The following is a 23,661-nucleotide window of genomic DNA, read 5'->3' on the forward strand; positions in this document are numbered from 1 at the left end:
CTGGAATGTGCGGGGCCTAGGGGATAAGGTAAAACGCGGCCTAGTCCGGTCTGAAGTAAAGCGATATAAACCGGACTTGGTATTACTGCAGGAGACTCATTTGGTGGGTGGTGCTACCAAGGCCCTGGACAGGAGGGGGTATAAAATGCTCATACACTCCGAATTTTCCACTGGCTCACGGGGCACAGGTATACGGATTAAAAAATCCTCCCATTTCATCACACTTCGCACTAAATCCGACAATCAGGGGTGCTTCGCAGCGGTGGTAGGACAGTGGGACGGTCGCCCGTTAACGGTGGTCTCAGTTTATATCCCGCCTTCCCTACACTCGGTGCTGCTTCCAGCCCTGGGCGACTTCCTGCTGTCCCTCCCGGACGGTGACATGCTCCTGGGTGGAGACTTCAACGCAGCTGCAGACCCGCAGCTCGACAGGTTTCCGGTGGCTGCCTCACCGGGGGGACCCTCCCGGTTTCGGCGGTTCTTAGAGGCACTGGGGCTGATGGATGTTTGGCGCCACGTCCACCCCCTGATCAAACAATACACGTTTCACTCCACAGTCCACAACAGCCTGTCCCGCATTGACTACTTTCTAGCGTTTGGGGACGGGTTGCAGCGCGTGGATGAGGTAGGCATACACCCCCGAGGCATCTCTGACCACTCGCCCTTGACCCTCACCATTACCTCCCGGACGCAGTCCCGTCGCCGCATATACCCCATTCAGGCCTCTTACCTTAAAGTCCCGAGCATCAGGAGGGCCCTTCGGAGAGCCACGGAGCGGTACTTCATTGAAAATGAACCTACCGCGGCTTCTGCTGAGATTCTCTGGGAGGCATATAAAACAGTATTGCGGGGACAGGCTATAGGCTCAATAGCGGCTCATAGGAAGGAACGAACAGCTGAACACTCTGCCCTTGAGCTCCAACTGCGCAAAACCACGGCCACCTACGAAGCTGACCCCACGGAGGACACGGCACACAACCTTGTACTTCACCAGCAATTATATACAGACCATGCGCGCCTCACGGTACAGGGGCACATCACTGAGACACAGAATCGAGTGTACGATGTGGGAGACAAGGCAGGGAAGATGTTGGCCTGGCTTGATAAGAGAGGGGGCAGCTCCAGGGGGATCCAGCAGGTGAGGGACGAACATGGCGTAATGCTAACTGACCCCGACCGAGTAGTGGAGGCGCTGGCGTCCCACTTCGAGAAGGTGTACACTCCCGATAAGGAGGTAACTGTGATTGCGGCCCAGTGTGCACTGAGCAACATAGATATTCCATCGCTGCGACCGGAGGCCGTGGCCGACCTGGAGGCGGCGTTGACTGCCGATGAGCTTCGGCTGGCCATAGGGGCGCTCAGACCTGGTAAGGCACTTGGACTGAACGGCATTCCGGTCGAATGGTTCCAGGCACGCAATGAAGACCTTTGTCCCTACCTACTTAAGATGTATGTAGAATGCCGAGAAAAGGGCCAGCTCCCACTGGATCAGCAGACGGCCACGATAGTGGCTATACCAAAGCCCGGCAAGCCACCGGAAGAGAGTGCATCCTACCGCCCCATCTCTCTGCTGAATGCAGAAAGCAAAATCCTAGCAAAGCTCCTGGCCAACCGCCTACTACCCCATCTGTCTGACCTAATTCACCCAGATCAATCGGGGTTCATGCCTCATAGAAATACTGCACTTAATCTCAGAAGGGTACACGGGGTGTTGGCAAGAGTGGACAAACTTAGCGATAGTGCAGTTATACTGGCCCTAGACGCAAAGATGGCTTTTGACCTGGTGGAATGGACCTACCTCTTTGAAGTCCTATCCCACATGGGCTTCGGCCCGAACTTCATATCATGGGTGAAGCTCCTTTATACGGCCCCAGTGGCACATGTGGTGGCGAATGGCCATATCTCACGCACATTCCCGCTTGGCCGTGGCACCCGGCAGGGCTGCCCTCTATCGCCCCTGCTCTTTGCGCTTACCCTGGAGCCTCTGGCTATTCGCATCAGACATAACCCCTTACTCAAGGGAATTCAGTGGAGGGAGGGGTGGGAGGACCGCTTGTCCCTGTATGCGGACGACATGCTGGTCTATCTGTCAGATCCCGAGCGTGGAGTCCCGGCCCTTTTGCGCCTGTGCGATGAACATGGTGAGGTCTCAGGCTACACCATAAACTGGAGCAAGTCGGAGTTAAATGTATTGGCAGGGAGCACCCCGACACTTGGGCCAGACTGCCCTCTGCGACTGGCCGGCTCCTCCTTTAAATACTTAGGTATCCATATCACAAAGGACCCCGCTGAACACAAGAGACTGAACCTCATGCCACCACTGGAACGTCTCAAACAGGACGCAGGCTTCTGGGCAGGGTTGCCTTTAACGATGCTGGGGAAAGCTGCATTGTACAAGATGAAATCACTGCCCCGTCTTCTGTACATCCTGGATAATACACCTTTCCCGGTGGCGGCGGGTTACTTCAGGAGGGTCGCAGCGGTGGTTTCCGGGCTTCTGTGGAGCAATCGCCCTGCGCGCATAGCCCAAGCTAAACTCTGCAGAGGCTGGTATGAGGGAGGCATTGCACTTCCCAATTTGCACCTATACTACTGGGCAGCGCAACTCAGGCCCATCAACCAATGGCTACATGCCCCGCAGTCGGACCCGGCATTTCAAGCAGACAGGGCACAGTTGGGCACCGATAACATACTTGCCCCGCTTTACGATCGTAGGAAATCGAGACGGCTCGTAGGCCCCACTAAACTCACTGTGGACACTTGGCACGCGGCGACTGCTGCGCTGGGATGGAAAGGTAAAATTACTAAGCTCACTCCGCTCTGGGACACGCGTGCTTTGGGAAATTTAAGGACCAGTAAGGGGTTCGCCCGCTGGGACTCCATCGGCATCTCCACAGTGGGAGACATGTGGGAACAGGGAGGTATTATCTCGTTCGCCCGCCTGAGAGAAATATATGACCTCGGACCGCACGAGTCATATCGATACGTGCAGATCCGCCATGCCCTGCTCACTGCCATCCCAGTTGGATCGACTCTCCCCGAGTCCTCCCCACTGGAGGATCGCCTCCTGACCGACTTCATGGTAGAGAGAGCAACTTCCCTGACATACCGTAAGCTCCTAAATAATTCACCAGATCCTCTGACACCCCTCAAGGACAGATGGGAGCTGGAGGTGGGCGCTCTGGATGAATACGAGTGGAATGAGGCTTTAGCTTCCCCCAAAGAGGCGGGCATATCGGCCAGGATGAGGCTGGTACAACTAAAAGTCCTTCACAGGGTATACTACACAAGGACACTGCTACACCGCATCCACAGAACTCCACACCCCTTTTGCTTGCGTGGTTGCGGGGATGAGGGTACCTTCTTTTACACGTTCTGGGACTGCCCGCGCATACAAAACTACTGGCGCCAAGTTTTGCGTACTATATCCCAGGTACTGGAGGTCTCGGTCCTTCCGGAGCCACGGCGGTGTCTCCTCAACGTTTGGGAACCGACGGACCTGTCACGGTATGGCCGCCTCTGGGTGACACTGGGGATGATGGTGGCGAAGCGAGACATTGCGCAGCGCTGGGGGGTGGCAGACCTTCCGACAACATCACAGTGGTGCATGAACATGGATAGAACAATGGTGACTGAAAGGGCGGTGTACCTAAGTCGGGCCTGCCCGGGCAAATGGAACAAGGTCTGGTCCCCATGGAATGCATACCGGGGCGATATCTGCGATCCTCTGCCGGAGGATGATTCACTAGATTCAGATGAGGAGGAGGGGATGGACTGAGGGGGAATGATGGGGGGGGGAGGGGGGATCATGCGGGAGGGTGATGAAAGAGTGGTAGTTTCTCCACACCCCATGTCGATTCCTAGATAACACGGCACTTTATCCTGTCCTTAGGCTAATCCTATACCTATCCTGCAATGTACATTGTCAATGATCGCACTGATTTCCCAATGTTCTTTTGTTCCCTTTGTTGTTTTCAGAAAATAGAAAATGAAAACCTCATCAATTCTTACTGACAAATGTGCTAACATCCTTCATTTCTTCCTGTGGCATGCCTTCATTACAATGACTTTTTCAACGCATGGACCTCAATACTACGTGGATGGCATTGCGAGTTTTCTCTTTCGTTTTGCGGCCGGCCCTTCGGGGTTGTAGGCGGCGTGCTGTGTAACTATATGAAGGTACAATAAAGGTTTTAGAAAAGAAAAAAAAAAAAAAAAAAACAGTCCGCAGATGTTCAGTCACAGCAAGAAGTGCTGTCTTCGTACTGTGCCCTGGGCGGAAACCGTTCTGCATGGGATCCAGGGTGCAGTTCGTGTTCAAAAACGCTGTAAGGCTGGTGTTAATATGTGCCTCAGAGATTTTAGCTGCCCAAGGTGGAAGAGAAATTGGGTGAAAGTTTTCTAATTTTTCTGGATCCAGGGACAGCTTTTTGAGAAGGGGAACTACCATAGCCTGTTTCCATTGCCTCAGAACCGTTGCAGTGGAGAGAGGGGTAATCACTATAAGAGGGGTGAGGCAAAATGTACCCCAAAGTCCCCAACTCAGAATTTGGGCATCCTGCTGATGTGTAGTAGCGCTGTGAGGGTATTCTCTGCACCGAGCCGCAAGGCAGCCTTACTAGATGGCAGCGCAGAGAAGTTCCAGACCTGCCCAATTGTCAGCTGCTGGAACTGCATGATGCCGAATCCACGGAGTAAATACTGGAGAGGCATATTGGCCTCAGCGTTCCAAGGGGAGTGTCGGGATTGCTCCTGCTGGGCCCTATCAGGAGAGCGATGTCACAGCATTGGGGGGGCCTGGGGCCTGATCTGATAAAGCAGGGCAGTGACCAAGATAAAATCTGGGGCAGCTGGTGCACACTTGCAAATGCGCTGCTCTACCAGACAATTAAGTGTAGCCAGCCCTTACAAACACCCTTCCAGCCAACACCCCTTTAATGCTACAGTGAATCGCTGTAGCAGCCCATTTGACATTGCACTTCTCATCGGGCCCCCGTCGTGTTACAGGCCACGTGACAGGAGAGGTGGCAAAATGTTCACAGGGCAGCCTGCTATAATAAAAAGAAGGCATGGGGTATCCCACAAGGGAACCAAATTTAGTAGAGGTTCCAGGGAAAATATGCCTGCATAACGGACTGTGACAGACACAGGAGCTCGCTGTTGACCCCCCTCTTTCTCCCGGTACTTGACCCTCCTATACAATAGCCGCTGGTGCCACTGCATGAAATTTTGTATTTACCTGCCTCCTGGCAAATCAATTGTCTAGCACTGGGGTGCCCAGAACCTCCATTGCACACATAAGACTGATTTGCCACCACTGAATGAGACTGCTCTGCCCCAGCCCACAAGTCAATGGCCAATTGTGCGTGTACCCAAACACCTTCTGTCACTGCCCCCATGAGAGAAAACCCTGTACTGAGATCCTACATGCACTACAGTGGGAGAGAACAGGAGCACTGCCCCCTGTCACCAAGTGATAACATAAAATCCCACAGCTGGGTCTGCCCCCGAGCACTGATGCTGAATTGGGGGGGGTGGGGGGGGTGGAGGGGGGGATAGAGCAGAGGGTGCAATAACCCCAAAAAGGCAAACAGGCCCCAATATCTCGAGCCCTACTTCTGGGCTTATCACACCTCATCATGTAGGCATTTTCCTTTGGCCACTCGACTCATCAAGTATTCCGGATTTACATAGGTGTGCATAAAAAATTATATTCAGAAAGCTGGCCCCACACCTGATACAGCCTACAATACTTGGTGGGGACTATAATAGCGTGACTGACACCACACTCCATAGCTCCCATCCATCTTTGCGTGACTACCCTGTTGTGCTGCTAGTGCGGATGTACCAGGACTAGCAACGGAGACGAGCCCTTGTAGACTCCTGAAGACAGATGCAATCCGGGATTAGAGTCTACTCATTTTTCTCAGGGATGTACGACTTGCATGTACAGTTGGACAGCTTCCTTAGCTCCCCAGAGGTGCATGGGACTGTATGTCATAGTGAACACCTTTGTGGCACAACCAGATATTGCTCACATTAGACTGCCACAGAGACTGTCCCCGAATCCCAGACTGGCAACTATAATTGGAGATCCCAGAAGACCCAAGTTTAGGCAAACCATAGGAGAAGCTATAACAAGTTACTTTATAGACCACGCTCACTCGACAGCATCCCCTCTGACCGAGTTGGACGCTTTCAAAACAATGGTCAGAGGCAAGTGTATTGCTGAGGGGATGGGAGCCCAACATACCCTAATATGCAATATGGAAAACCTAGAGAAAGCTTTGAGAGACCTGGAGAAAGCAGGGCACCCAGCACTGCAACAACAGCCAATGGATGCAAAGGAACTACTGGCAGCAAGTACAGAGAAGCTTAGATGGTTCAACTACCATGAAAATATGACCAGAGCTCATGCTGAATGTGACAAAGCAGGAACATTCCAAGCATGGCTTCCTACCCCCTTGCCCAGGTGCTCCTTAATACTAGAGATAGAATGCACTGCAGGAAAGAGATTCTTTGGGCAGAATAAAATCAACGAAGATTTGAGGACTACTATACCACCCTATATGCACACCGACCCCCCCTCCCCCACCCTCCCCTTGCACCACCGCCAGGAGCCCTCAAACATTTTGGGGCCTATAGAATTGCGGAGTATAGACGCAGTGGTCACTGTGGAGTTGGGTGGCCCCGTAACCCTCCAGGAGGTCTGCACTCTGATTAAGGCCATGGCTTGCGCCAAAGTACCTTCCAGTTCGGTTCGATGCCGCATATGTGGAGGAACTCGCTCTTAAACTAGTTGCATTAGACGCTGCGGCTCTGGAGGATGGTACGCTCCTTACTGCTACCAACAAGGCCCTAGTAAAACCCATACTGAAACCATGGTGGGCCCCCTCCTGATGCGAGAGCATATCGACCACTATCAATGATAAATATAGACTGCAAGATTTTAAGTCGCATATTGGCCACTGTCTCCTCTCACATATGTCTACCGTTATACATACTGACCGAAATGGTTTCATCCGAGGGCGAAATACAGCTCTGAACATTCGCCAGCTCCTCTCTATCATGGAGACGGCTTACCCAGAAGAGGATAGAGAACTGATCATCTCCATCAGCATTGAAAAGGCATTTGATAGTCTACGATGGGACTACCTGTACAAAGTGATGAACCAGCTGGGACTGGGCATGAGGACCCACTGCGTGAGTCCGCTCTGGCAGGGTAATATCTCACTCCTAGGTGGAAGGGAGGAGAACAAGGGAAGGCTGCCCGCTCTCCATGCTACTGTGACCTTGCTGTCGAGCCACTGGCTAATGGGGCACAAACTGGGACATTCTACCTGGGTTAGGCATGCCAAAAGATCTCCCACAATATTGCACTTTATGCAGATGAAATGGTCCTATTTCTTAATAATGTGGAGCATTTACCAGGGGCAATTTCGTTGTTACAGCACTTCGGTAATAACTCACTCTTCTGCATCAATTGACAAAAACCACACGCATTCTGCCTAAACCAACTTTTGCCACGACCACAGGACCTACGCAGGCTATCATCGGAAGGGTCCTGCATGAAGTACCGAGGATCAAAATATAACATAATACCCAAGACATTCTCGATGGTAACATAGGGGCGGCTATCAAAACCTTTTGCGCCAGTGTGAGATATTGGAAGACTCTTCCATTATCCATAGTGGGACGAATAGCAGTTGCGAAAATGGTGGCACTCCCCAGCTTACTTTATTTTTTCTCTGCACTACCAGTTGTCATTCCCCGCAAAATGTTTGCAGAGATACTAGTTATTGGTGGAGCTCATTCGGGATGCAGGTAGGCGCAGAGTGGCACTAACTAAATTGCACTGTCCTACTTCTGAATGGGCCTAGCAGCAGCTGGTTTTGAGGTTTCCTACCTAGCGGCCCAAATTCAGTGGTTTAAACAATGGCTCGACTTCAGATTGAGCCCTGCCTGGATCCCCTGGGCTCCATACATTATCCCAGATCCTCCGGACTTCCAAACGCCCTGTAGTAGAGGGCTTCATTGAGCTGCAAGTCATACAGCGCTACTGGCTGTGCTGCCTGCAGCATACCCAAACCTGCTTACTTTACTCACCAGACATCCCACTGCAAAGCCTGGTGGTCATAAACAATAACGAATGAGTAGCATTTGGTGTTTATGGAGTAGGGGACCTTTACAGAAATGGCACATCACTGCCATTTGAAGAGCTCTTGGAAATCTTGAAACTACCCTTGGGACAATTTTTAGCACACCAAGTAGCAGTATTGTCTCAGCTGAACCACTCGAGAGCCAGATCGGCAAAACCCCACCCCACCCAACAAAGTAGTCTGGTCCCATGCACCACATCCTGGCAAGTCCGAGCTGCCAACTTCTTATACAAAACGTTATAGGCAGACATAAATACGCCTCTGTAGGAACTGTGTCAAAAATCGGAAGAGGACTTTTCTCTCCCGATCACAAACTCAAATTGGGCTATAATACTAACACCTATATGGTCTCGCGCAATGCCAGATTCAAATGAATCATTTTTTATTTTTTACATAGGGCATACCTTACCTGCGGAAAATTATGCAGACGTTGGGAGCACTAGAGGTAGCATGCTCCGAATGTGGGGAACAGGGAGCAGAAATACTCCATATATGGGCAAGCCCCACCCTGCAAGACTTCTGAGAGGGGGTAGTGACCTGTATCAACGAAGTTATGGAAAGAATGATCCCATCTGCTCCACTAGCATGTTGATTAGGGAGCTTCCCACGACCAGCTAAACATAAAGTAACTACTACATTTGTAGGCTTAAATATAACCACGAAGCATGAGATCACGATGAAATCGGAGCTACCAGGAGCCTCAGGTTAACAAATTGAGGGAGGTCTTTCTCCTATGGGCTGGATATGAAAGTGCCGTCTTATTCCAGGAGGTGAGGAAAGGTAGCAGCACAATATACAAGGCTATTTATTTATTTATTTCTGGATTTGTAAAGCGCATGGTTACACTTTCAGTGTGTCCCCGCGCTGTCAGAAGAGCCATCTACTCCGTCAGTCAAACAAGACGGGCTAATCTTTGGGAAAGAGGAATGTTTTGAGCTTTCTACGGAAGCTGAGCTCTGATGTTTCCACTCTTAAGCTCAGGGGGAGAGAGTTCCATTTATGTGCTGCCAAAGTACGAAAGGATCTTCCTCCCATTCTGGCTTTCTTGTGTCTGGGGACAGCGAGGAGGCCTGCTCCTAACGAGCGGAGTTGTCGAGTGGGCGTATAGGGGCAAAGAAGGTTCCGAAGGAAGGCCGGGCCCTTGCCATGTACGATCCTGTGACCGATACAAAGGACTTTGAAATCAATTCTTTCATTGATCGGAAGCCAATGAAGAGTTTGTAGGGATTTTTTTGAGGGGGCTCTTCTGGGCAGCCGGAGGACCAGGCGGGCGGCAGCATTCTGAATTGTCTGCAGTCGCCGCCGGCTAGAGGCATTGGCCCCCAGATAAAGGGCGTTGCCGTAGTCCAGTCTTGATGTGACAAGGGCGTGGACCAGGGTCTTCCTAGATGATTCTGGGAGCAGGTCGATGGTTTTGCGGAGTTTCCGTAGAATCGAGAAGCACGTACCGGCTACCCGTCTAGTATGGTAGTCGTAGTCCAATTTTGAGTCCACCCATACTCCCAGATTCTTGACCTGATCACTAGGGGTAGGAAGGGGCCCCAGGGTCTGTGGCCACCAGGCAGATGACCAGACTGAGGGGGGTTTTCCAACAATCAGCACCTCAGTCTTGTCACCGTTAAGACGGAGGCAATTCTTCGCCATCCATCCCGCCATATCCTGGAGGCATGCTGAGAAGTTAGCGGCAGCTTGTTCAGCAGGTTGGGTCAGAGCGACCACCAACTGTGTGTCGTCTGCGTATGTCACTACTTCTACCCCATATCGTTCCGCAGTAGTAGCCACGGGGGTGACATATAAATTAAAAAGGGTAGGACTGAGGCTTGAGCCCTGCGGCACTCCTTGACCGAGGTCAAAGGTGTCGGAGCGTGCTCCTCCTTGCTCTACCGAGAAGCTACGGTTGGTGAGAAAAGATTCCAGCCATAACCAGGCCATGCCTGTCACCCCTCCTTTCTTCAGACACTGCAGCAGCGTATGATGTGCTACAGTGTCGAAGGCTGCACTGAGGTCCAGAAGCACTAGTGCTGCCACATGTCCCGCATCTACGTGCCTCCTCAGTGCCTCAGTCGAAAAAAGGAGGGCTGATTCTGTGGAGTGGCGTGCTCGGAAGCCCGATTGGTTGGTGTGCAGGAGGCCTCTGGACTCTATGTGCGCGGATAGTTGTTGGTTAACCAGCTTTTCCGCCAGTTTAGAGACGAAGGGTAAAAGCGAAATGGGGCGTAAGTTGCTGAGCTGGGACGCACTGATGTTGGGTTTTTTCTTCAGAGGCAGTACGACTGCCTGTTTCCACCGGTGAGGGACCTTGCCAGTGTTAAAAGAGGTAGATAGAACGTGGCCAACATAGGGTGCCAGATGGCTCATGGCGCTGGCCAGGAATTTGGCAGGGGCAGGATCGTGCGGGGAGCCTGATTTAATGCCTTTAGCAATGGCTATCAGGAGATCTTCCGACGGAACCTGGAATACTGTAAGGCAGTCTTCGATCGTTGCCTCCCAAGCTGCTTCTTCATGAGGAGGAAGAAGGTTAGAGCCAGTTCTGGCATCATCCGGGAAACTGTTGTAAATGTCGCGTACTTTTTTGTGGAAAAATTCCGCGATGGCGTTACATGATTGTGCTGATGTGTCGGCCTGCTCTAAAACAGGGGGAGGTGTAGTAATCTCTTTATAAATCCTGAAGAGTTCCTTGGATGAGCATTTAGCACTATCTATTCGATCCGCATAGAAGGTCGCTTTGGCTTTCCTAATTTGGAGGTGATATTCTTTTATACTAGCTCTGTATACATCTCTTGCCTCTAGTGAATAGTTCCTTCTCCAGGCGCGTTCAAGCCTCTTACAGGCTGCCTTGGTTTCTCTAAGAGTTGTGCAGAACCAAGGTGCAGTTTTAGTTTGTCGCTCCGGGCCCTTATTGGCCCAAGGGGCAGTGATGTCCAGGGCTTTAGTGATGTGTCCGTCCAGGGCTACGCAAGGTCTGTCAACGTCCACTCCTAAGTCTGCGGGGGAACCGTTTAGTAGGAAGTGATGTTCGAAAGAATCCATGGAAAACCTGGCCCATTTCCTTTGTAGTTTATTTGCGCAATGGTGAGTTTTTTTATGATGAGTCATGACTAGGAAGTTAAAAGGGACTAGGAAGTGATCTGTCCACAGCAAAGGAATGGGAGTATCCTGTTTCAAATCCTCCAAGTTATTAAAAATGGGGTCAAGAAAGTGCCCCTGGCGATGAGTCGGGAGGTGGGAGGCAGTTACTAATTGTAAGGTCTGCAGCTCTTGGCACAATTCTTGAGCAGCTGAGTTGTTAAGGTCTTCAATGTGGAGATTAATATCAACTAATACAAGGAACTTCCTGTATCTCATAGCCAGTGGGGTGACGTTCTGGATAAGACTTTCTGTGAAGTTTCTGCTACCTCCCGGAGGTCTATAGATCAGTAGGCCTTTGATGACCGTATTTTTGTCAATATCGATGGAGAAAGCTCCAGTTTCGCTATCTGTTATAGTGACAGGTTCGAGGGTGCATGTCATATTCATTCTATAGATTATGGCAATGCCACCTCCCCTTCCCTTAGGTCTATCCTGCCTGCAAATTGCATATCCAGGGGGCAGGGCCTCCCTGACTTCAGGGTCTGAGTCTTCGTCCAGCCAAGTTTCAGTAAGGCATAGTAGGTCCCATTTGTTGTCAGTTAGAAGGTCGAATACTTCCAGTTTATGCTTTTTGAGGGAGCGACAGTTAAGTAGAGCGCCACTGATTTTTCTACTGTGCTCTGGTTGGGCGTTGCCGTTGGGCGTGCTTGCTTTGAGGTGTTTGGCTAGAGTGTGCGACGCCTTACTAAAATGTCTGAAAGAATCTGACTGATTCCCCAGAGAGTTCAATACTTTCTGACCGTATCCGGGGTTCGCCTGAATGTTGTCAGTTATCAATGGAGGATGCCCTGGGATATACACTCCACTGTGCAGACAAGAGTGGTAGCCCCCTACTGCGTGGGGGAAATAAACTGTAGTATGCTCCTGAAACTGGGACAAAGCAAAGTTTGGAAGGGGTGGTGGGGGATAGGACAGTTTAGTAACTTTGTTAGGTGCAGGCCAAAATTCAAATTACTGTATTGTAAGAACTGTCACATTTCACAACATGTTGGTTATATCTGAGCTGACGCATTTATATAATGACTGTATTACTTTTCCTCTAATGAGGACTTGGTCTGGCCCGAACTGCACAAATTGTCATCGCTATAAAGCAGTAAAAATGCTTTAAAAAAATAAATTAAAAAAAAACAGACAGTAGGACAAGGAGATTTGGATTTGCACGTTGATGTACACAGGAGTATGGCAGGCTCTGAGCATTGTTGCCCTCTTAGGCCGGTATTTGGCCATTCTGGCCGATAAATTGTTCTATTTATCATGAAGGCAGATTACTGTTTCCAGAACATTCCATACGAGGAATTAAGCCCTTCGGTGTTCATGATGGAATGGTTCAGTCATTAGCAACAGTGCTCTTGTGCTCATGACGGAACCATTCCGTCATGCACAACAAGCACAAAATCCATCTGCTGCAGACGGAAGAGGGATTTCCTGTATGCCTCAGGAGGTTGTGAAGAACTTCCTCAACTTTCCGAGGCATTTTTTTTCTTCAAATGTAATGACAAATCGCACGCAGGGTGCACTGATGTCATTACATATGAAACTGAAATGAGCTGATCAGCTCATTTCAGCTAAATTTGAAGTTTTCAAGGGATTCTGGGTAGGAAAACGTTGGGGGATCCACGCAAGTCACACCTCTCTGGACCCCCCCCCCAGGTGTCTACTTTTCAGAAATGTCTGGGTTTGGTAGGTTTCACTACATGGCCGCAAAGCCCAGGCATCTCATAATTTTGATTTTTCCACAGTACGCTTTAGGCCGTTTCGAAGGCACTAGGCTTACCCAAACAAGTGAGGTTCCATTGTTATCGGGAATCTTTGGGGAATGCTAGGTGGCTGGAAGTTTGTGGCACCCTGCAGATTTCAGAACTCCCTAAATATGAGAAAAATGTTTTTGTTTGAGGCTTGCAAGGGATTCTGGTTAACAGAATCGAGTGAGAGCCGCACAAGTCACCCCATCCTGAATTCCCCTGGGTGTCTAGTTTTCAACAATGTATAGGTTTGCTAGGTTTCCCTAGGTGCCGGCTGAGCTAGGGTGTAAAATCCACAGCTAGGAACATTGCAAAAAAGGGTCAATTTCACAGGAAAAATGTGATTATGTCATGTTGCGTGTTGGGCTGTTTCCTGTTGCGGGCACTAGGCATACCTACACAAGTGAGGTACCACTTTTATCAGGAGACTTCGGGGAAGACATAATAGTAGAACAAGTGTTATTACCATTTGACTTTCTTTGCATTTCTGCCTTCCAAATGTAAGACAATGTGTAAAAAAATAAGTAATTAAAAAATGTACGCTAATTCACATGCTTGTATGGGTACCCACAGTTTCGGAGATGTGCAAATAACCACTGCTTCTATACTCTATATTTTGTTCACATTTCGGAAATATATAGGTTTCCTTGGTGCCTATTATTCACTCTATATATTTTACCGGATTAATTGCTATATACCCAGTACACAATGAAAAACTATTGCAAGAGGCAGCTCAGTTATTGGCTTTGGGAACCTCGGATTCTAGGTTAACCTACAAGTCCTATCTATCCCCACAATCAGAAGGGTCCAGCGGACGTTACGGTGTATTACTTTTAAAAAATCTGCCTTTATTAGAAGTTATAGGTGAAAAAGATGGCACAAATGTCTGTTTTTTCGAACTCCATTTCAATATTTTTTTATTTCAATTGTTAGTTTCTGTAGAACAACCTTGAAGTATCAACACAAATGGCCTCTTAATGAATTTAGAACTTTGTCTACTTTTAGAAAAGTATAGTTCTCTGGGATCTATTATTGCTTTCACGCACATTTCTACCACTAACTGAAGGAGGTTAAAAGCACAAAATATAGGATAAAATAGACTATGTCCCAGTAAAATGCCAAAACTGCGTAGAAAATGTTGGTTAGCTGAAAAATGTCTGCCTGTTCTTGAAAGCTGAGAAGATGGAGATTTTAGCACCACAGACCCTCTGTTAATAGCTTTGGCATGGAAAATAACAAACACCTTCTCCTGCAGCACTTTTTCCCCATTTTGTCCTGAAAAAAATAAAATTAGATGTATTTTGGACAATTTCTCTGTCCCCTCTAGGGGAATCCACAAACCCTGGGTACCTTTAGAATCCTCAAGGTGTTGGAAGAAAGGGACACAAATTGGGCTTGGATACCTTAAGTGGACAAAACATTACAGGGGCTTAAGCGCGAACTACCCCAAATAGCCAAAAAAGGCATAAAAAAGGGGGCAGGGGGGGGGGGGGGGGAGGTTTAGCAGTGAAGGGGTTAAATTCATCTATTACACACAACAATTTAGAGCATTCTTTGAGGATAAGTCCTGAAAATGTGTGAAGGGACAGTGCTAATCAGTACATTCTGGGATGGGCATATCTTCAGGTCAAAAGACAACTCAACTATAAAAACACTGTTCTTGTGAGCAGAATCATGTGACAATTTCTTTGATTCGCCACGCCACAAGCTTTTCTGTTAACATTAACTTGATTACATACAGCATTAAAGAAACCTCCTCACGCTGCAATGGTTAAAATCATAATAAAAAGGTTTAACCATAACTGATTGTGAATATGGCATGTACACACTTATTAACACCATTTCCACTCCACAGGTCAATTAATAAACAGCAAACATATCTGAAGCCATCTATGGATGGAGATTGCCTTGTTATTTATACCTGTGTGCAAGACAAAAATGTCTGCATTTTGCAAAGACTGGAATAATGATGGCAGCGGAGTAATCCAGCACCGGTATGTTATTTAGGATGTGATTAATTACCAGGCTTAAAAATCTTTAAGTAACAAATGTCTGGTTGTGGACCACTAATATAGAAAAACCCTAAAACTTGACAAATTACCCTTTATCACATCAGTCACAGCAATGTTACTAAATTGAAATCCCTTCAAAATGTTTATCGTAGTCCGCTTCCAAGAGTTGTAGGTTTTGTGAATGCTCTACCCTTAGGTTATATGTAGCCCAAGCTCCAGGAGAAGGGTGCATTATGAGTCATAGAGACAGCACTTTCAGCACTCCAAGGTGCAATTAGAAATTTAGAGTCATAGGAGGCAGAATGTTTTACACTAATAAGAGAGAAAGAGAAGCATTTTAAAAAATGTGCAGAAGGACGATACCAGTTATTCATCGTCATCACATTTTTCTTTCATGTAACTCCCAAAAAGTTGACGTTTCAAATTATAATTGTAACTTACAGTCATCTGGTCCCAACTGATTAACACATAGAATCAAATAATTTACCTGTCGGTGTAGTTTTGCAGCTTGAAGATTTTTCTGGATTCACGATGCTGTGCATTATTCTGCAGTCTAGTGGTTGGGTACGGAATCGTAGTCTTTTCGCTCTTTTTTTTTTTAGAGCCCAGGTGGGCGTTGACGCCCCACCTTTTGGTGTCCTTCCCGTGATGTCGGCACGCTTCATGCGGAAGCACCCACCTTTGGGCGCCATCTTCTGTTTTTTTTTCTCGTTTTGTGTTCTGTTTGCGAATCCTCTGCAATGTTCAAGTAAGTGATTTACCCGCTTTGTCCTTTAAGGTGTCTATTTCAGTATAGTCCTTGTTTTACCACCATCTTCTTCAGCCTCATCTTTCTGGCGGAGGAGGGTGGGTTCGCTAGTGAATCCAGAAAGATCTTCAAGTTGCAAAACTACACCGACAGGTAAGAAAACTATTCGTTTTGCAGCGTGAATCTTTCTGGATTCACTATGCTGTGCATAGACTTAGTAGCGGTTTGTTATGTTTGTGGCGGCTGGGTGGAAGATGAGCGTTGGTTGTTGAATATATGTTGAAGCACCTTCTGTCCTACTTGTTCTTCCTTGTTCATTTGTATATCCACACAGTAGTGCTTAGTGAACGTGTGCACTGAAGCCCATGTTGCCGCCAGGCATATGTCTTGAATGGGTGTGTTAGCCAGGAAGGCTATCGTTGCTCCCTTTTTCATAGTATAGTGGGCCCGTGCCACCTCTGATAGTTCTTGATCTGCTTGTTTGTGGTAGAATTGTATCATTTGTGCGATCCATCATGCGATGGTTCCCTTTGTTACTGGTCTACCCAGGAAACTGCTTGCGAAGGACACAAAGAACTGCTTTTTCTTCCTGTGTTCCTTGGTTCTTCCTATGTAGTGCCTTACTGCCCTTCTAGCGTCCAGAGTCTGCAGTGCCCTCTCTGCGATTGTGGCCGGTTTCTGAAAGAAGCTTGGTATTTGCACTGTCTGGTTGATGTGGAACCTCAACACCACCTTTGGCATGGTGTGTGTGTCTGTTCTCATCACCACCCTATCATTGTGTATCTGGATGCAGGGTTCTTGTAGCGTTAGCGCCTGTAGTTCGCTCACCCTGCGCAGCGAGGCGATTGCCACCAAGAAGGCTGTTTTCATTGTTCGCATTTGTACAGAGGCCTTATGTATGGGTTCAAAAGGCGCTTTCATGAGCTCTGTTAGGACTAAATTAAGGTTCCATGCCAGGGGCGGCATCCTCTTTTGTGGTGCGATCCTTTTTGCCCCTTCCAGGAATCTCTTTACTATCTGTGATGTAAAGAAAACTTTTCCCTGTTTCTCCTTGTGTAGGCTACTATTGCTGCCAGGTGTACTCTCAGCGAGGATGAGCTCAGCTTTGTCTTCAGCAGGTGCGTGAGATACCTTAGCACCGTTGATTCTCTTTTCATCTTCTTGTGTAGCTTCTTCTTGCTGCACCATTGTGTGAACCATTGTGTGAATCTCTTCCATTTTGCCACAGACTGATGCAGACTGCGCGGAAGAGGATGAATCAAGAATGTTAAGCGTGGGAAGTAAATCACTCCAACAATAACAAATAAACACCCAGCAACAGGAATTTAAAGGTGCTAGAAGCAGGTAAAAGGACATTGACAAGAACACAGGCCATGGATAAGATGGTTTTGTCACTCAGTGTGATAGTAAGGAAGAAGACAATGCATGACCCATAAAGCCCTTCACTTCAATACCCCGAGATATCTGGCTCAGAATTTGGGGCTTTCAGGTGGCCACAGATCTTCCAGAAGCTCGAGCACTCTACTGCTTAAACCACAGAGGTTCCCAAAATGAAAACATCCAACTGAGCCTAGTCTGGGATTACCCGGATGATCTGGAAACCACTGTCCCCAGAAACCAGACTGAATCCCTCAATGGTCTCCTTCAAGAAAGAAGTGAAGTCTTTGCTCATCAGCAGATTTTTGCCCTAGATCCTAGGATCTCTGCCCACTGTGCTCCATTTGTTCTCTTCCACAACTCGCATGACGATTGCTTGCTGTCATTGTTTTGACTACTGTGTTATTTCATGTTTTAATGCGTTTATTTTTGCATCTATTAGTATCAGAGAACAGTATCTATTTCCACTGCCTCTGTCCTATGTGCATGTGTAAAGCACTCTGATACCCGCATGGGTAATGTTCACGCTATACAAAAACTTCCAAATAAATAATGAAAATGGATTTCTGAGGGAAGTGATAGGGGGCTACATTACTGATGATCCCGGCCCAAATGCTGAGACTGCAACCAAAAGGAAGTTGTTGCTCAACTAGCTTCAATGTATCCTAAAAGTGTCTCCCTCAGGAACACCAACAATTGGTATAACTCAGGCCGGCAACACCACTCTCGTTCCAGTCCTAGACTGCAGAGGAGAGAAAATAGGTCTGTAGTGCAGAGTAGGGAGATGCTGCATCTAATGTGCTGGCCTCAGTGGCGGCTAGGCATGGGACAAAGAAACATGGATGCCTGAATCTAAAATGGCGGCCCCTCGGGTTCAGTGAACCCTGTTGCAACGACCGCAATAACGAATTGGTGCCGCTATAACATGCCAGCGTAGGCGCCGACCTCATATTGAACTCTCATGCCTATTCTACAGAGAGTAAAGCAACAGAACACTTCTACTATTCAACGCAGCAAAAGTTACCAACTAAAATGGAGAAGGGCTTGCTTGCAGTGAAAATAATCATAGTGCCTGACCCTAAGATGGCGGCAAACCAGGACTCAAATGAAGATGCTGTGTTATCCCTGATGCGAACACTGCTACCATGAGCTCAATAGCGCAGAGGGGTGGTTATAACTTCGCAAAATAAGTTCCTGCCATATAATGCACTGTCTTATGATGTTAACCATGGTAGAACGAGCTCACTAACGACGAGAGGCGATTTTAAATTTGCAATGTAAGCGTCTTCCACATAATACACCTTATGCCCATCCGAAGTTATAAAATGGGTACCGACTTCGTCCAGACCTCGATCACATCCCCCCAATCTGCCATAAATGGCAGCCCCAGCTCCTTCTCTGGTTTGTTTATTCCCCCCCATCCTTTTACCTCTGTCCTCAAGTGGGTACATGCTCTTCCACTACTTGATTATAACACTGTAGCCTATGTATCTATTCAAAACGTTCTTTTCCTTCTCACCGAGACCTGAGCAACATGGCTGATGCCCGATGGAGCTGCTAGACCGCTAATGAGGAGATTGGCCCTGGTTTCCCCCTCAACCGTCACCTACCCAGCCTAACATTGGGCACAGTTTTTCCTAGTCTCCCTGCTATGGCTCCTTCCTCCTTTCCTTCGAATGCTCTCAACTGCGTTGTTTGTTTACTTTACCTTACTATGTTATCGTATATAAAACGTTTTAGTTGTACCTTGTAATGCAACAATCCTCTGGTTAAGGGCTCTGATACCGCCGAGTCTAGCCAGCGCTATACAAACTTCTCAAATCAAACCAACTCAAAACTGGTTTTCTGAACGCTTAGACCTGAGCAAAATGGCTGAAGCCCAGTGGAGATGCTAGACAGCTAATGAGGAGATTGTCCCTGGTTTCCCCCTTGACCTTCACCTACCCAGCCGGACATTGGGCACAGTTCCTCCTCGTCTCCCCGCTATGATTCCTTCCTCCCCTCCCTCCTACGAATTCCTGAAACATTGTTTTTGTGTACTGTAGCTTACTATGCTCTTGTAACTGATGTGACTTAACACAACAATCCTAAATGTAAAACACTCTGATACCCTCTTGGGCCTAGTTGCGCTTTATAAAACTTTATAAATAAAATAGTGTTTAAAATAGGATTTCAGAGCAGGCCTGAGCCATGCATTAAATACAGAGAGGTGACTGGCGATCAGAGAATCAAGGGACTCCCTAAGAAATTGATCTCAACACCAGATAAGAGAGGCAGGAAACCAGAAATTGAGGATATGGCCACACACGATTTGGTAAGTGGCAAGAAATGATAACAACCATCCGGGTGACGATCCTCAAGATCCAGAGCACAGATAGCCCCTGCGGCCCATTTGGAAGTCACAGAAACTAAGTAGCACCAATTGAAGCACAAAGACAATGGACTGTGAGTCACATGGAGAAGTAGATACAACGCCTGAATATATTCTGCCAGGAAATAACAAATGCCGTGATGAAACTAAGATTGTTTTAAATAGCTAAAAAGTAGCTAATGTGAACACTTTGGGATTTCCAGGTACACCTGAGGAGATTTAATTATGCTGCTTAGGCTATTTTCTGACAAGCAAATGACTCATTTACTGAAAATAACTGGAGAAATCCATTTGAAGAAGGTATACTTCATTAAGGTCTCCAAACAATGCTAGTGAGGATAGCAAAGGCATGCTTATGGTTCTGCTTAAAGTCCTGGGGATGAAAGATAAAGCTCAGAAGAGTACAACATTTAAGAAACAAGACCTGAAGTATCGCAACAGGGGTCTATTAATGGTCTCTGACCTAAGCGCGCAGATTAACCAAAAGGAAGGTGTTATTGAACTTCTTCCAGCTGCAGAGCACTACTTCCCTTGAATGTAACAGCAATGGTGTGGAGCACAGATATGCTGAGAGTGGCCTCAGATTTCACTCAAGATGAAGCAGCAAAGTAATTTGTAGATTAGCTAAATGTAGTCATGAATCAGATTGCATGTAAAACAAGGGGAATGACAGTGTGCTGTTCCTTTTTGTACACTGCACATCCCAGTCTAATACTGTGCTATGGGTTGCTATGTGCATCAATAAAGGTATCATAGAGGGGACCAGGGTGTTACTAATATCAAAAACGCTAAGCAGTTTTCAATTCTCGAACTGCAGGATACAGCTCAAAAAATGAAGGCGCTAGACAAAACTGCAGGATAAATTTCAGTTTGAAACATTGCAAAGAAGCCAAAACCCAGGCTCACCTCTTCTGGACGACTCAGTGCATGTCCTTCTGGCCCGGTAATGCCCAGTTCCAGGATTCTCTGTTGTTCCTAAATGATAAAACACAAAATAAACCGAAACATGAATTAGTAGCCGCGAGGCAGAGTTGGAATGTTGTTTTATCGGAAGTGCTTCAGCGTGGTGTCTTCTTCAGCTCACTTCCATTCAAAAAATTACAAATATTGATCTGATCCTAATTTCTAGACATATTATTTATGTGCTACTGTAATATTTTTTATATAATTATAAAAAAACATAATCGATGCAGTCACACAAAAACTGGAGCATATGCGTCAACACGTGTTTTCCAGCAATGGCCAATTAGCATGGAAATAGAATAGGTTAGGTGTGCAAAATCTTCTCCTGCAACCTGAAGTATCACTTCCCCCCCAACCTTACTTTCCACTCCCTTTTCTACTACTAATCTTTATCACCTGGTCTTTACTTTGCAAAAACATATTTTAAGCTCTTGTTCTCTAAAGAAAAAAAAAAAGTAAGATACTATCAAACGTTTGGTTTGGTTATTCTAGGAAAACAACTAATTCATAGATTAGGCAAGTACATAATGTTGAAGCTAAGAAATGTTCCGGCTGCTGAGGTCTCTAAATGATTATAGTGAGGATGGCAAAGGCAAGATTATGGTTCTGCTTAAAGTCCACCTAAACATCTCACCGCCTTCTTTCTTCTGGAACAAATAGGCATCCTGAAGTGTGCCTAATCAAACCCCATTTAGAGCAAGGCAGTTTTGTTTCTTCCACTTGACATGTGGAAGTTGTCGACCACACTCCGGGTTCCAAAACAAAAGATAAAGCTTTAGTGGTCCAGATTCATATAGCTTTTGGTGCCACATGGACTGTCTTCCAAGACAAACATCTAGTCCTCTTGCATACTCGAGCTTTACGAGATAAGCAAGAGATACAACTGTGTGGCTATGTATCCAGTGCAACACAGTCTGTGCAACCTGACCTAAGTAACCCTCAGAGTCTGGCTTGTTCCCAAAACCCCCAACATTTATGTCAATGCCTCTGAAGAACTCTTCAGTTAAAATAGGATACTTGATGTCTGCACCCCCCTCCCCGCAGTGAGCTCTGCCAAATAAGGCTCAGCACACATTCATTGAACACAGAGTGAATGAATGCCGCCCCCTTTCATTCAGATGCCTCAACATTCAGTACATTATTTTCTAACATATTATGAGAGAGCTATGCAATCTGAAGAGTAATCAAAACAATGACCTTCAGCCTGAAAGTGCAATAAAGTCATGCTCCTAGTATATTAATCACAGAAATTATCTGCTAGAGTACTGATAAACTGCAAGTCTTGTCCACTGGACGACCAATCAGAATTGATTAAAAGAGCTCTGAAATTCAGCAGAGCAAATACCCCCAGAGCCAAAGTTGTTACTTTCAGGCAGGATAATTGATTTACAGTCTTCCTCTATAGTAGCTATAGCTTTAGATAATATGTTCAATCCTACTATGGAGGGCTTCCATGTTAGGGCAGCTTGCAAGTTACCACCACGCACACATGAAGACGTCATACCATGGGTCACACTTAAACTTTTTATAGGTGACCTTCTCCCTTAAGCAGCTTCTGTGTTTTCCGAATTAAAACCTTGCAATCTCATCAATTTCGGGTTTTCTAAAAGATGTTCTCACTACCAGGTAAACAGGGGACAACCACTGTTCTTTTTTCCCCATACATCTTTTTTTAATGCCCCGCCTCTTGGCAGGTGTCTTCCAACTCATGGTATCACTCATCCTGCCTCCCTGCTCCACTTTGCTCCCACATCTTGCCATCATTTCTCAATGACATTTTGTTGCATTGTCTTTGGTGTGCCCGATGCCACTTTGCCTCCCTGCTCGGTTTTCTTTTCAGCTACCACTGGATTAATGTCAATCAAATCCCCACCTGAAAATGGAACAGTAGCAGATGTATAAAGCAATAACCACCATTCTCTGAGGGCAACAAACTGCAAACTAATTATAACAATAATTAACAGCAGTTAGAAGGCACAAATCTGGGAGTCAGCAGATGTGCTCCCTTGAACATATTCTGGACAAATGGTTAGCATACTTCAGTAATGGAAAATATCACAGCATATCTCTAGAATACATATGTGTGACATATTATTGGTGGAGTACCACAGATAAATCACATGGCGGGTAAAGATATCTAGAGGACTGGCCCAGTAGCTTAAACAATCTTTCATTCTACTGAAAGAGCATGACTTAACGCAAAGCCTACAACATGAAAGTTTGTGTAATTGAAACGTGATAGACTAAACAGTGTGACACAATATGTATCCCAACTAGGATGAAGAATGGTGCACTTCGCATTATTTGGAGCCAGGCCAAGACCGATATGCCTTTGGCTACTCCACTTCTATAATAGCAGTGAGCAAAAATAAACATTAAAGTTGGTGGCACCCTAAGTAACTCCACTGGCGGAATCGGCTTTAACTTTTTCTTCTTCACTAAAATTCAACTGTTCTGAGCATTCCTGTTTCCACTACCTGATTAGTTTTCAAAACTTGATCATAGCAAAGGAATTTACTTGCAAGCCTAATTTCTCTACCCAAGACCTGCAGGACATACAGAATGCCACAGCCAAGTTTCCTTTTTGGTGTGCATATGTTTAAATGTGCCTCTTCCTGCTGGTGCTCACTGAAGTGTTCGAAGTGAGAAAATCCAGTTTACTGTGTCCTTGTTATTCACCAATCCTCCTAAAATCTTATTGGGGTTTTTTCCATTACAGTAACAAGAGTGGTACATTAAAAAAATAAGTAAAATCGTCACACAGGGCAAGGAAACCAACAGCGTAGAATGCAAACCCATAATATAACTGTAGACCAGGTCTCCATGTAAGACCCGCAAATAATTAAGAGAAATACCACGAACAGCGGAGTATAAATCTCCAAGAACAGACACAGGAAATGGGCAAGTAGTTAACAGATACTACTTAACTTAAATGAAGTAATAGAAGAAGACAGCAATCAAGAGGTGAAATGGAAAAGGAAATCAGGTCCCTCAATGGGGAGGGGTAGGAGAGCACCTACACAAGTGGAAGCAAAATAGAATGGCCTTCTATCCCAAGCACATTCCAGGCCAAGTCACAATATCCCGTCCCTACAGGATAAAAGCCAAGGAACCTCCATTAACAAAAGCAAAAAATAATAGGGAACGAAGTCCGGGGGGC

General features: G+C 46.8%; 1 protein-coding gene across 2 annotated transcripts in view; it reads right to left on the bottom strand.

Annotated features, from left to right (window-relative positions):
• Positions 1-23,661, bottom strand: part of DPYSL2 (dihydropyrimidinase like 2) — a 366,898-nt gene that overhangs the window by 58,275 nt on the left and 284,962 nt on the right. For both annotated transcript variants that reach the window (XM_086943522.1, XM_086943523.1), the window contains exon 7: positions 20,445-20,513. In XM_086943522.1, coding sequence (XP_086799648.1) covers positions 20,445-20,513 — 69 coding nt within the window. The remainder of the gene's footprint in view (positions 1-20,444; positions 20,514-23,661) is intronic.

This window comes from Lissotriton vulgaris, chromosome 11, assembly GCF_964263255.1.
Source record: "Lissotriton vulgaris chromosome 11, aLisVul1.2, whole genome shotgun sequence".
In the NCBI taxonomy this organism is placed as follows: domain Eukaryota; kingdom Metazoa; phylum Chordata; class Amphibia; order Caudata; family Salamandridae; genus Lissotriton; species Lissotriton vulgaris.